General features: G+C 40.8%; 1 protein-coding gene across 3 annotated transcripts in view; it reads left to right on the top strand.

Moving 5' to 3' along the window:
* Positions 1 to 14,066, top strand: part of MYOF (myoferlin) — an 86,100-nt gene that overhangs the window by 69,987 nt on the left and 2,047 nt on the right. For all 3 annotated transcript variants that reach the window (XM_081006308.1, XM_081006310.1, XM_081006309.1), the window contains 14 exons: positions 1,161 to 1,172; positions 2,653 to 2,751; positions 3,224 to 3,349; positions 3,508 to 3,663; positions 5,237 to 5,328; positions 6,015 to 6,185; positions 7,179 to 7,327; positions 7,717 to 7,856; positions 8,743 to 8,831; positions 9,547 to 9,642; positions 10,241 to 10,382; positions 11,790 to 11,889; positions 12,031 to 12,224; positions 12,851 to 12,960. In XM_081006308.1, coding sequence (XP_080862434.1) covers positions 1,161 to 1,172; positions 2,653 to 2,751; positions 3,224 to 3,349; positions 3,508 to 3,663; positions 5,237 to 5,328; positions 6,015 to 6,185; positions 7,179 to 7,327; positions 7,717 to 7,856; positions 8,743 to 8,831; positions 9,547 to 9,642; positions 10,241 to 10,382; positions 11,790 to 11,889; positions 12,031 to 12,224; positions 12,851 to 12,960 — 1,676 coding nt within the window. The remainder of the gene's footprint in view (positions 1 to 1,160; positions 1,173 to 2,652; positions 2,752 to 3,223; positions 3,350 to 3,507; positions 3,664 to 5,236; positions 5,329 to 6,014; positions 6,186 to 7,178; positions 7,328 to 7,716; positions 7,857 to 8,742; positions 8,832 to 9,546; positions 9,643 to 10,240; positions 10,383 to 11,789; positions 11,890 to 12,030; positions 12,225 to 12,850; positions 12,961 to 14,066) is intronic.

The raw sequence follows: 14,066 nt of genomic DNA, 5'->3' as shown, positions 1-14,066 counted from the left end.
AGGGCAGAAGTGGTGGTGGTAGCTGTACAAAGTGCAGCAAGAAAATAATGGTTCATTTTGCGTGTGTTTTCTCTCTCTTTCATTAGAATGCCAATCGAAATAATAATTTTCACAGTACTTTCTCTCTGTTTCGAGCTCTAAAGGAGGGCTGGGGAATCTGGGACCCTCCAGATGTTGCTGAACCTAAACTCCCATCGTCTCTCATCATTGGCCATGCTGGCTTGGGCTGATGGAAGTTGGAATCCAACAACATTTGGAGATGACAAGTTTTCTACTCCAGAAAAAAAACAGTTTCTCTCTCCCCCCCCCACCGCCAATATAGAATAATTCATGGAACTACAACTTTCAATAGCCAAATGGTCAGAGCTTTACCAGGTGCTGAGGGCACAATATTGTGTGGAAAGTATTTATTGCACAAAGACTGGCTTTCACATCATGGTAAACTAATAAAATAAAACAGAGATTAAGGTTGCAACCCCAAAATAAGTCCTATCAAACTCACTGGAAATTACTTTTCAACAGACATGAATAAGGTGGTTCTGTAAAGTGCTTAGATATTTATTTATTTATTTATTTATTAACTTTCTCTCTTGACTACCCTCCCAAAGGAACCCTGTGATAAAACAATGCAATTCAAAATAATGTAAGCCTATCTAAAGCATGGATTTGGAATCACATGGCATATGACCGCAATCTTCATAAAACTGAAAATAAAATGGAATTCTTATATAACACATCCTAGTCACCTTTTAACAGTAACAGATCACCAGTGCAGTTTTAATTACTTGGAAGATTCTGAACAAATGAATGAGTCCTGGAACTGTCAGGCTGATAATCAGGTTGAGCCCTTGTGGTAGTTCCATTAGATGCTTTATTTTCCAACTGTATCAAATTGCTGTATTAATTTTCTGGAGTATCAAATTGTTGGATTTACAGGTCTGATGGTTATGAAATGGACATACTACCCTAATAAATTCTTGGTCAATATGCAGAGACACACACACACAAAAATATATTGCCTGCACATTTAATATATTCATTAAACACCCACAATTTATTTTATTCAGTGTATAGAACCGGGGGGGAAATATTGGTTGAATTTTAACTATTCTGCTTTGGTTTTTCCTTCCCCATCCCTTCGGATGTGTCCTCCTGAACAGCTCACAGAAAAGGTAATGAAATCTATCCTGATTTTGGTTATGTAAACTATTCCCTTTGTACTTATTAAGAAGTCTCACCATGTTCTAAAATATGTGGTAATACAGCACACAATAACTTTACATTGTTAAAGTTAACTATCCTCAACCTGGTCAGTTGCGGCTGCATGAGTTTAAGTTTCTGGAAGGAAGAATACGGTCGTACCTTGGTTTTCGAGCAGCCTAGTTCTCGAATGTTTTTGCTCCCAAATGATCAAAACCCGGAAGTGACTGTACTGGTTTTCAAACGTTCTTTTGGAAGCCGAACGTCCAACAGGGCTTCTGCAACTTCCGATTGGCTGCAGGAACTTCCTGCAGCCAATCAGAAGTGGTGCTTTGGTTTTCGAACACTTTGGCAGCCGAACAAACTTTTTTAATGGATTCTGTTTGACTTCCAAGGTACAACTGTATTAATAAAGGGGTGGAGCTACATGCAGTTTGGCCCACCCATTTCCTATCAAAAAGCAGCTCTGAAAGGAGGACCCATTGGAAGAAAAGTTCCACGTTCCTCGTTGTATTTATTTAATGAGATATCCACAAGAGAACCAATGAAGCTCTGTTGAAATGAAGAGATATAACAAGCAATAGCAATTGGCCAGATGCACCTTTGTCACTTCAGTTTTCTGCTCTGTATTTCGGACTAAATCTTTAGCTTCTTACATATTCTGCCTTTTATTCGCAGTGCACTCCCTGTACAAGTTGCATGGAAAGCAGGTTGAGTGTCACCAGCACCCAAATTTAGGGTCAGGGAACTGCAAACGTGCAGAGCTTGCCATAGATGTGCCAATGTGAATCTTAACCACTGGAGGCCTCTCTGTGCCCCTCAGGTCACCCAGAGCCAAGTCTGCCAGTTTAGTCCGCCTACTCTGAAGAGATCTGCTGGGAAGAGCCCTTGCTGGGATTGTGGGGAAAGAGGTCCTATGCCAGGAAAAGGCATCTCATGCAAGAGGGTTTTCTGGCATATCCAATGTAATCTGGCAACATTCCAGAGGCTTTGAGGCTCTGTTAGATCTAGAGCCATTCTCTGCCTTGCAGAGACTTTTTGCTACAGGAACCGTATGATCTGTGATTCTCTCTTGGCCCCATCATAGACTTTTGGGCCATTTAATCAGAATGTCTTCTGGTGAGGTCTACAGCACACCTATCCAGCTTAAGGTGCCCCTTCCTCTGCTTGCTGTGATTGGTTAAGGCTTGGCCCCTGCTATACATGTGTGCTGCCTAGCTTCCACACCTAAGGACTAAATCTGAGGTGGGGAGCCTGTGGGGAACTTCCAGGTATTGCTGGACTTCTAAATCCCTTCAGGCCAAGTTAACATGGCCAGCAGATAGGGCTGATGAAAGTTGTATTTCAGCAACATTTGGAGGGCCACAGGGTCCCCATCCATGGGCTAGAATAGATCATCCTGGAATTTCAGTTTGTTTTTACATACACCTATAATCTCCCATTTTTATATAGGAGGAAGAAATTGTCGACTGGTGGAGCAAGTTTTATGCTTCAATAGGAGATACTGAGAAATGTGGACAATATATTGCAAAGGGATACGATACGCTAAAGGTATTTGTTTTGAGTGCATTCTTGTTGTTGTTTAAAGATGTCGCCAACCTTAAAAATAAGCAGACTTTAGTTCAATGTACTGTTTTTGGTTGAACTTGCCACCCTCAATTTTAAAAAACTTGAGGCATATTGCTTTTTTATTTTTGTACAAGGGGTTGTGAAATAGGTCCCAGGGGGGAAACTCCAAAGTTACCTTGAAAGAGGCATATTCTCTTGCATGATCACTGCACATTTTGCATGAGTGCTATGGGAAAATGACAAGATCACGCCACCAAATAACAGATTGCTGCTTACTGTATTATTATCCCAGGCAATCTAAAGTTCTTTCACATGCACCATGAATTATATATACACACACAGTCACTTTCTTTAAAACTTAGGGATGTTTTGCAAAGTTGTGCATTTATTGAAGCTTGCCACTTGTTTGTTTCTAATGCTTTTTTTGGTAATTTTACCTAACTTTTGTTTCAAGGTGTACAAGAGTGAACTGGAGAATGTACCCGATTTTAGGGGTTTAACAGATTTTTGTGATACTTTCAAGCTGCATCGGGGCAGGTCTGAAGAAAATGATGACCCTAGTGTTGTGGGAGAATTTAAGGTAAAACACGCACACCTTAAATTACATTATTAGGCAGAAAACCAAGCTTAAGTTCTGCGTAGTACTCCATTCCTAAGACAGAACAGATACCTAATAACCAAGTAAAAAAGGCTTGTTTTGGTTTGGACTTACCTTTTCATTTTTGTTTAACTTCATAGGGCTCTTTTAGGATCTACGCATTACCAGATGACCCTAATGTACCACCACCTCCTCGGCAGTTCCGTGAACTTCCAGACAGTGGGCCTCAAGAGTGTATCATTCGGATTTATATAGTCCGAGGCTTAGAACTCCAGCCTAAGGATAACAATGGAATGGTGAGTTAACATTTCCAGATGAGCGTTAAGATTAGACCACTATTGTCTACAACAGGGACATCCAACTCCCAAGAGACTGCAATCTACTCACAGAATAAAAAACTAGCAGTGATCTACCCCTGAGGTGTTGAGTTGTTGAGCTTTTTTTAGGGAGGAAAGTCCCATTTTGGAGAGGAAAATGTCGCTCACCAAGGGAACAATCTGCCTCGCAGCGAAAACTCTGTCTTCTGTTCTAACGATCATGCGTGAATGGAGGAGGGGGAGGGGCCGGATGCTCTTATGCCACCACAAGGGAGCCCATAATCAACACCGGAACCTCATGATTGACCAGTTAGACATCCCTGGTCTGCAAGTTGTAGTACAGCTTTGGACCAGGATTCTGGTTTAGACCAGGATTCGGGTAATATTATTATTAATAGTAATAATAATTTTGCAATAATTTAGCAGGAAGAAATAGGCAGATATATACAGTGGTACCTCGGAAGTCAAACGGAATCCGTTCCGGAAGTTCATTACACTTCCAAAAATGTTCACAATAATAACAATAATAACAATAATAATTTATTATTTGTACTCCACCCATCTGGCTGGGTTTCCCCAGCCACTCTGGGTGGCTTCCAACAAAGATTAAAAATACATTAAAATGTCACACATTAAAAACTTCCCTAAACAGGGCTGCCTTCAGATGTCTTCTAAATGTCAGGTAGTTTGACATCTGATGGGAGGGCGTTCCAGAGGACGGGCGCCACTACCGAGAAGGCCCTCTGCCTGGTTCCCTGTAGCTTTGCTTCTCACGGTGAGAGAACCGCCAGAAGGCCCTCGGCGCTGGACCTCAGTGTCCGGGCAGAACGATGGGGGTGGAGACACTCCTTCAGGTATACTGGGCTGGAAACCAAGGTACAGCTTCCGATTGGCTGCAGAAAGCTTCTGAAGCCAATTAGAAGCCGCAGAAGCCATGTCAGACATTCAGGTTCTGAAGAACGTTCACAAACCAGAACACTCACTTCTGGGTTTGCGGCATTCGGGAGCCAAAACGTTCGACTCACAAGGCATTTGGGATCCAAGGTAGGACTGTACAGAGCTATGAATACTGAAATGTTTTATAAAATAATACCATGACTGAGAATGCCAGACTTGGAATTGAGAATCTGGCTGAAATTTTCAGGTGGACGTGGACTCCCCCAGGTGCTCCTAAGCAAGTCACTTCCCCCATCTATATCTCTTAAAAGGCAGCATCTGTTACCTGCCTCACAGTGGTGTCGCAGCAATAGATGAGATAAGGATTGCAATGAATAACATAGCAATTACTTGCAGGGACCAGTGCACCAAGGCATAAATGGCGCTCCTTGCTGGGAAGTGCTGGAGTGGTTCTCCAGCCTCTTAGGTGAAAGGGCCAGCTCTATCTACACAAAAGGCTGCATGCCCAGAGCTGTTCCATCGGCCAAATTTCCTTGGGAAATTTCCTTGTGTAGGAACTCCATATATAGACATGGACCTTCGTAGAAAATGTGGCATGTATTAATTATCAATCCTACAGTGCACATGAATTAACAATACCCTTGTTTCCAAACAGTGTGATCCTTATATTAAAATCACCTTGGGCAAAAAAGTGGTGGAAGACAGAGATCATTATATTCCCAACACTATCAATCCAATTTTTGGCAGGTAACTTTTAAGACTTCCTCCTTCTGTGTGATTAGAATGGCTCTAATCCTCTCATAGATTAAAGAACAATTATGCCTTGTCATAGCCTTAATTTTGTTTCAAGAAATCATTATTTCACCTTACTCTTACTTATGAAAAAAAAGTCAGGGGAATGGGGAAAAAGTGTGGCATGCTCTTCTTCTGGTTTTTTGTTATGGGAGGATCCTGAATTGGATTAGAACACAATGAGGGATGGACTAGAACATTCACCTCAATTTACAGAGGAAGAAAATTCTCCCATTTAAAAATGCTTATATATTCTGCTGATAGTACTACTATTCCAGTTAATAAACTGGAATTGTATACAATTTTTTAAAAGGGGTGGGGGATTTTGGAAGAAGGTAGAGAGTTTAATCCTTATGCTAATGATATGCTAATGTCCTCAGAATGTGACGAATTAAGATGTATTTATAAGTTAGAAATAAGGATTTTTATAGTACTCATTTGCTGTTTTTTCTATCAGCCAATTATCTTGTATCAGCCCACAGGTCCATAGTGACCCTTGCAGGGTGTTTAACTAGTAATTCCAATTGCAGTGGCTTACTGGTTTATGAAAAATGCTGATCGTATTTGTTGTGAGTGTCGCTAATGTTTTCAGGGTGGTTAGTTTTCTGAATTTCAAACATGCCAAATATTCCTGTGTTTAGAATGTACGAACTGAGTTGCTTCTTGCCTCAAGAGAAGGATCTGAAAATTTCTGTTTATGACTATGATATGCTGACTCGAGATGAAAAAGTTGGTGAAACCATCATTGATTTGGAAAACAGATTTCTCTCCCGCTTTGGATCTCAGTGTGGAATACCACAGCAGTACTGTGTGTAAGTTGCTCACTGCTATAGCTATTAAAAACATGGAAAACCTAAGCCCATGATTAAATGTCTCCCTGCGAAAACGACGTTCCTTAGAAGCAGTTATGTTGGCTGGACTTAACGCCTCATATTTACTGCATTTTCACAGACTGTGATAGGATATGCTATGGCTTTCCTGATTAAAGCATTGTCTCCACTGAACTTACCTCAGTTCAGAATCCTATATATATATGCCAATGTGCCCCTGAAGCTCCTGCACATGTGTGCTTTTCAATAAGGCAGCTTCATAAGTAAAAAGGATTCATATCTAAGACTGCTGCTTTCATTGCAGGAAATGGGAAGCCCTTGTGAGCAGTGCCAAATAATATTTTACAGCTTCAGTGTGTGTCTAAGAAACCAAGGAGGAAGCGTCCTTCATGTGGGCACTTCATTTTCATTGCAACAAAAAGATAGCCTAGAAGTGTGTGTGTGTTTGGCTTCATTCAGACATAATACTAAACCATGGTTTCAGGAATGAGCATAGCATCCACCCAGACTCATATACGGTACTTCATTCTTTTCCTCCAGCTTGGCTAGAAAAAAATTAGAAGCTCCGCTTCCATTTTAGATTAGCCACAGTTTAGTGTATCCTCCGAACCATAAAATGTGGTTAATCTTAACTATGCTTAGTGAAAACAGCCAGCTTTATCACCTATGATTTGAAGCTGAGTGAGCACAGTTTGTCCAGGCTTGAAATAGGTGATTGGCAATGGAGGGGAAATCACTTGGGCTCAGAAGAAGGCTAAACTAGTTCTCATAGGCTCCAAAATAGCCTAGCATATTTTAGTTTCGCAAAACACCCTATTGTGGAGTTGAATTCCCGTCTTTTAAATTCAACATAATTCCATCCACTCATTCATCATATTGAGGAATATGGCAAAGCATTACTAAGAAATGATGTGCCTGTATCCAAGAGACACGCTGTCTATCTATCCTGAATTTTTTTCTTATTTCCTAAAAAAGCTCAGGTATCAATACATGGAGAGACCAACTGAAGCCAACACAACTCTTGCAAAATTTAGCCAGGGTCAAAGGCTATTCTCCCCCAGTCCTTTCTGAAAACGGGAGGAAGATTAGTTATGGAGGAAGAGAATACACTTTGGAAGAATTTGGTGAGTTTTCTCCTTGTTATTGAGTTTCGCTGATTTGTGTTTGTGCTGTCCCCACTGTGTTTTCCTTGAGCATTTATATTTATAAGAATATAGAATTGAAACTTCATTGTCAATTGTAGCCAGCAGTTTTGACGTGGAAAACCAGATCAGCATGTGGAACTGGGGCTTTCCAGTTGTTCGCTATAGGAAAGTGAAAGAGATGCAATGCATGACTGAGTGGAATTTTGCCTTTCCATAGCTAGCAGTGAAAACCCCATGTGCTCATAGATCTAGCAGGCTGTTCTTGGTCCACAATAAATCTATTGAATGATTGTATATATTTATACTTGCTAATTTCAGTATTTGGCTGTGAATGCCTACTGATTTACATTTTTCTTTCTTTACTTCAGAGGCCAACAAAAAACTGCATGAACACCTTGGGCCTGGTGAAGAACGGCTTGCCCTTTACATTCTCAGAACTCAGGGCTTGGTGCCTGAGCATGTAGAGACAAGAACTTTGTGCAGTACCTTCCAGCCAAACATCTCACAAGTACTATACATTTATATTTTATTTATTGCTGCATTTATATCCCACTTTTCTTTCAAGGAGCTCACCTCTACATCAGTTACATCCACCAAGTCCCCTGGTGACTGGCTTGGCATCACATACCTGATGTAGATACAGTGTTTTTTTCTGGGAGGACGCAGGGGGACGCCTACCCCTAAACACTTTATGAATCTAAGTTTGGCCTCATTGAGGGGCAGTATTTCAATAGGAGCAGGAAAATGACAGTACCCCTAAACATTTTTTTAGAAGAAAAAAAGTGCACTGTGTATCCACTGGGACCTCTAGCTGTATCAAACCCCCCCCCCTCAAAAAAATACCACACACAATTAGAGCTGGATGAGGATTTTTCATCTTTATCATATTTTGTCATTTGGGGGCAGGGTGAGCTTCTGGTTTCCCCCCTACATGTTAAGCATTGTTTGTTTGTTTGTTTGTTTGTTTGTTTGTTTGTTTGTTTGTTTTGTTATTATATGAAGTGGTATGAGAAGTTGTTCCATGGGTCACTGCAGTATTCCGTTCTTGATGTTTTGGTAAAGACCTGTAATTTTTCACAGCACTTCAAGCGCTGTATTGACTGTGGCAAGGGCTTGGGCGTTCCAAGTGAAATTTCTGACATCTTCATCTTGAAACAACAGGAAACCCAGCAATGCCATGTCATAAATTACTTTTGAAAGGTCTCATGTGTTTCAACCATGTGTTGCCATGTGACATGGTAGGCAGGTGTAAGAGTGGAGAATCAAGCCCAAGATCTAACTGTGCATATGCATTCATTGGATTCAGGCCATGATATCAAATTGGAATATTGATGTCATATAACAGGGTTTTTTTAAAAAAAAAAGACCTGACACGACTGCCTTACTTGATACAGGGGAAGCTTCAGATGTGGGTGGATGTTTTCCCCAAAAGCATGGGTCCACCCGGCCCTCCTTTCAACATCACTCCTCGCAAGGCTAAGAAGTAAGTAAATAAGGATTACGGTAGGTGGCATGCTTTTTTGGAACTTCCATGTTGACTCTTTAACTGCAGTGATGATTATGAGCACAGTGTTTGCATTTACTTCACATTCTGTTCCAGTCCTTTCCACTGCTAGAATACAAACGTGTTCTTTATACTCCACAACAGGGATATCCAACCAAGTGCCTTCCAAATGTTGTGGACTACAAGTTTAACCATTCCTTTTTAAAAAATATTTTTATTAGTAATTTCAACATAACATTATCAAAAAGCATATCATCCTTAAATCCCCCCTATTTTCCCCTCCTCCCTCACCAAAACATAACCCACCCTCCCCTTCTCCCCCCCCCCCGGACTTCCCTCAGCTCCTCTCTCTGGTTTACCAACATATGTTATTTTCTGCATGTTACAAAACTGTACAGATCCTTAATTTATCTATCTAAATATTATCAGTAAAAAGTTTGTGAATGTTTATTCAAAACCTGCCAAGGAGTCCAGTTCATTTGTTGTTTCTTTAAATACTGACACACAAATTACATGACGAGGATAACTGTGACTTTAAAGATGAATGGGAACCCTTTACAAGTTTAACCATTCCTGACCATTGGCCATGCTGGCTTGTGATGATGGGAACTGTAGTCCAAAACATCAGGATCGAACCATATTGGCTCCCTCTGATCTGCTGGATATAAACCTAAGAGCAAATCCTGTATTCCAGGTATGAACTGCGGGTAATTGTGTGGAACACAAAGGATGTCATCCTGGATGAAAAAAGCATCACAGGGGAAGAGATGAGTGATATCTATGTGAAAGGGTAAGAGACCCATATCCCAGATCTTGTTAATGATGAACACAACTGTAAGATCAATTTAAAGGTCTGGTTCTCATTAAGAGTACCACTGCATTGAGCTTTGACTGCAGAAGTTTCCAGGTTCAATCCCCAGCAGCTCAAGGAGGGAAAAACCCGTGTCTGGAAGCATGAAGAGCCACTTCCTGTCAGAGCAGACAGAGCTGGGCTAGATGGACTTGGTACAAGGCAGCTGCCTGTGATGTCATTACTGGAAGAAGGAATTAATGAAAGGCTGGAACGTTGTCCTCAGGCACGAAAATGTCTTGAGCTGGCCCTGTCAAATGACTTCTTTGTTATCTTGGGTGTAGGAAGTTTAATGGGGACATTGGGACCGATTACTGGCAATATATCTAACTGGCAGAACTGGCCACATTACACTGAGATTAGTGGAGCTATTTGGGATGAAATCAGACAAGAGAGTGCCAGGGTCTCTGTTTCAGTTCTGGTGTTTTGCAACGTAAACATTACAGCTCCGAAGATGCAGTGAAGTGTTGCTGCATTGTGCAAAGCCATCAGTCCTATTCACTATACACAGCTAAATGTCATTGTTTCTGACTTTCAGATGGATGCCTGGCCATGAAGAAAATAAGCAGAAAACAGATGTGCATTACAGGTCCCTAGACGGGGAAGGGAACTTCAACTGGAGATTTATTTTTCCTTTTGAGTATTTCCCAGCTGAGCAGCTCTGTACAGTTTCAAAAAAGGTGATTCTTCTCTGATTATGTTAATAATAAAAATTAAGCTTGGCCATTCACAACCAAAGGCCTTGCACCAGGACACTGAGTTGTGTGTAGATTTTTCCTGAATTTTAAAAAAAAATAAAAAACGACACAGCAAACTGCAACCTCCACAGCCACATGTTTTGGTAGATCTGTTTGGAATGGAAGGAAAGTTCTGTCCCCTCCATTGTTTTTTTCTGCTCAGATTTGCTGTTCCCCTGCACAGATGCTTTTCCATCCATAGAGGAAAAGAGACAAGCAGAAAAGTAGCAGAGTATAAGAACATGATTTTGGGAAGGAAATGACCAGAGTAGAAAGGGTTAAAAAGCCCTTCCCACTTACTGTTCTTCCACTGAAACTTCCAGCCTCCCACATCTGCTTTTCATATAAAGAAAAATCAGCCTTAATATTGGAAGAACTATTACAGGTATCTGTAATGTCATATCTAGAGTAGCCCATAGGTAGGTCAGATTGTGGCCTTTACCAAATTCACACATTCAAGCAAGTATTCGTCACTCCTTGCCACCTGAATATTTTAAAATGCAAATATTTTGTTATGAACCTTGCTTTGCATATCCCTGAGATACAGTTTTCTTTCCACTATGTCTGATAATGAGTTCTAAGATACAAAAAATAAACTCCACACCTTTTTGGCTCCAGAACTACAAACCTGCATAATATTAAAGTGTTTCATAGTGTGAAAATTTCAGGTAAGATTCTTTTTTTAAAAAAAGCAATATATTGACAGTTCAGATGCAAGGAAACCAATTACTTGTCTGCTGTGAGTGCAGCAGCAAAAGTTTTCACCAGCTTAGGCAAGCAGAGGACCTTCTAATGAATTGCTTTTGAATGTGATCCTTTTTGGCCAGCAGACCAAATCTCTATCTCATTCCACCTCTACTGGCCAACTTTGACAGGTGGGTGGAGCCATGCACTGTCAGTCATGATGATGTCAGGTGTCTGACTCATCAAAATTGGCCTGCAGAGGTGTGGGGGGAAGAGATATTAAGCAGCAAATTAGCACTGAGTAGGATCTAACTCTTCGCTCATTAGCTGAAGTTAAGCGTGCTACTGTGGCTGCATAGTGCTGTTCCTTGTAGGAAACAGTGAGTCTGGCCAATGCAGAATTTAACTCTGTCCATCATCTGAGATCACCTGCCCAAACATGAACTGATTGAAAGGTAGATGTGGTTTGGGGAATTGGGTCCCCCGGTGGGCCAAAAGGTTGCCCAACCCAGCTTTAGGCACACACTTTTTTCCTGTAGTCACAACTCCCTGTTTGTGGAAATGCTGCTGACAGAGAGATGGAATTAGGGGCAGTGGGAGGGAGGTTGGGTCACTGCAGCAGGCATGAAAATTACTATTTCTTTTTACTGGTTTTGTTCTCCTTAGGAACACTTTTGGAGCCTTGACAATACAGAATTCAGAATTCCACCCAAGCTGCTTATTCAAATATGGGACAATGATAAGTTTTCCTTGGATGACTATCTCGGTATGCCCTTTGAAGTATAATATGGGTTGGTTGGGTGGGGAGTTTTGCAAAGGGAGAGATTTTTGTCAAGTTTTCATTTGGAGAGAAACGAAGTGTGTGACCAGATTTCCCACCCACCAACCCTTCTGTCTTTTCCTATAGGTTTTGTTGAACTTGATTTACACAATGCAATTGTGCCAGCAAAGTCTTCAGAAAAGTGCTCTTTGGACATGATTCCAGAATACAAGCCAACTAACACTCTCAAGACCCCTAAGATTGCTTCACTCTTTGAACAGAAATCCATGAGAGGATGGTGGCCATGCTATGCAGAAAAAGATGGCTCCCGTGTTTTGGCTGTACGTCCCTGTTAATATGCATAAATAGTTACATCATTAGTTGCCAGGGTTTCATTTTGCTTCTAAATCTCTTATAACTCCCTCCCCCTCCAGCACTTCTCCACCTTCCTTAAATACCATGAGCAAAATATCATAATAGCATAACTCAGCCTTCCTCAAACTGGTGACCTGCAGATGTTGTGACCATCATCAGAGCTGGGGCTAATGGGAGCTACTGTCAAAAACATATGGAGGGCACCAGGTTGGAAGAGGCTGGAATAACTTGCCAGATGTGCACAAGATCCAGTGATTGCAGCCAGGACCAACTGACATGAATAGCTTATCTCCCAATGATTTTAATGCATTCATAATATTTTCTGATTCAAGAGCTGTGATCTATATCTCCATGCATGCCCCCCCCCCTATTTTATATGACTTGAAAATATATTATAATTAGTGTTTTGTGGCATATAAACCCAAGGATTCTATGCACACAAATTTCCAGTTTTATTTCTTAAAACTTAATGGTAGGCATAAAGAACCTAGCCCACCCTATGTAATTCCTCTTCTTCATCTGTAATGCCTGACACTGGAGGTCTGTTTTACTTTCATTGTGAATCCTTGATGGTATTTTCATTTATTTGAAGGGTAAAGTTGAGATGACTCTGGAAGTCCTTGGTGAAAAAGACATTGATGAACGGCCAGCTGGTAAAGGCAGAGATGAACCTAATATGAATCCCAAATTAGAGCAACCAAAGTAAGATACTTTGCTATATTTGAATTCAATATTCTTTAACCTTGAGTATCCAGATGTTGTTGAACTACAATTCCCAGCATCCTTGATTGGCTATGCTGGCTGTGGATGATGGAAGTTGTGGGGATAGGAGATGAATGAATGCTATGCCAAATCTAGATGTCTGTGCCATACATCTGAAGCACTCTTATACCACTTTAAAAGTCATGGCTTCCCCCAAGAATCCTGGGAGCTACAGTTTGTTAATGGTGTTGAAAGTTAGGAGACCTCTCACAGAACTACAATTTCCAGCACCCTTAACAAACTACAATTCATGGGGGAAGCCACGACTGTTAAAAGTGATATAAGAGTACTTAAAATGTATCGTGTGGGTGTGACCTTAGTCAGGCTTAATGTAAACCCATTGAAATAAATGATTTTATTCTAAGCATGACCAAGTCAGGATCCAACACAGTGTTCTCAAGAAATAACTGACTGTAACATGAATTAAACAAATCAACTATTTTAATACATTTAGCATCAACTATATACTGGATGCTTTATAGAACCTATCCATGATATATAGGCCCTCTCTGCAGCACATAATCAAAATTCTGAACTATCTGGTCTTTAGTTTTATAAATATGAGACATTATATGCTAGGCTTTACTAAGTTTCCAGATAGTTTAACTTTTATACCTAAGCAGCAAATATCATGTGCCTGTTTTCATTTAAACCCCACTTGACTGATTTGCCAGTAAGGAGTCATGTAAAAGCCCAAGGCAACATGTAAGTAATAGTAATGTGATTTCATTAATAAAAAATTGTCAATGAAACTTGGCATTCAGATTTCATATTGGGATTCGGCTCCCTAGTTTTTGAATTGTTTGAACCTTCTCAGAGCAGAGTAGGCAATGGAAGTCATGGAGGAACCATTACAACTGTGTGACATCAGAGCACAGCTGGTAGTGGCATCAAGAGAGGTAAAGGCTAGGCAAACACTGCAAGAAAATGAAAAGGATGAGGGATAGAAAACTACTGTGTAAGATTTATAAGCAAGGTTGCCCTAACTACAGGGCTGGCAAAATTCCAAAGGCACCATGCAGCTAGGAAAATGCTGGATGGGAGAA

This window comes from Podarcis pityusensis (genome assembly GCF_964106645.2).
Source record: "Podarcis pityusensis genome assembly, chromosome: 5".
Lineage (NCBI taxonomy): Eukaryota > Metazoa > Chordata > Lepidosauria > Squamata > Lacertidae > Podarcis > Podarcis pityusensis.
This window is presented reverse-complemented; position numbering and strand designations above follow the sequence as displayed.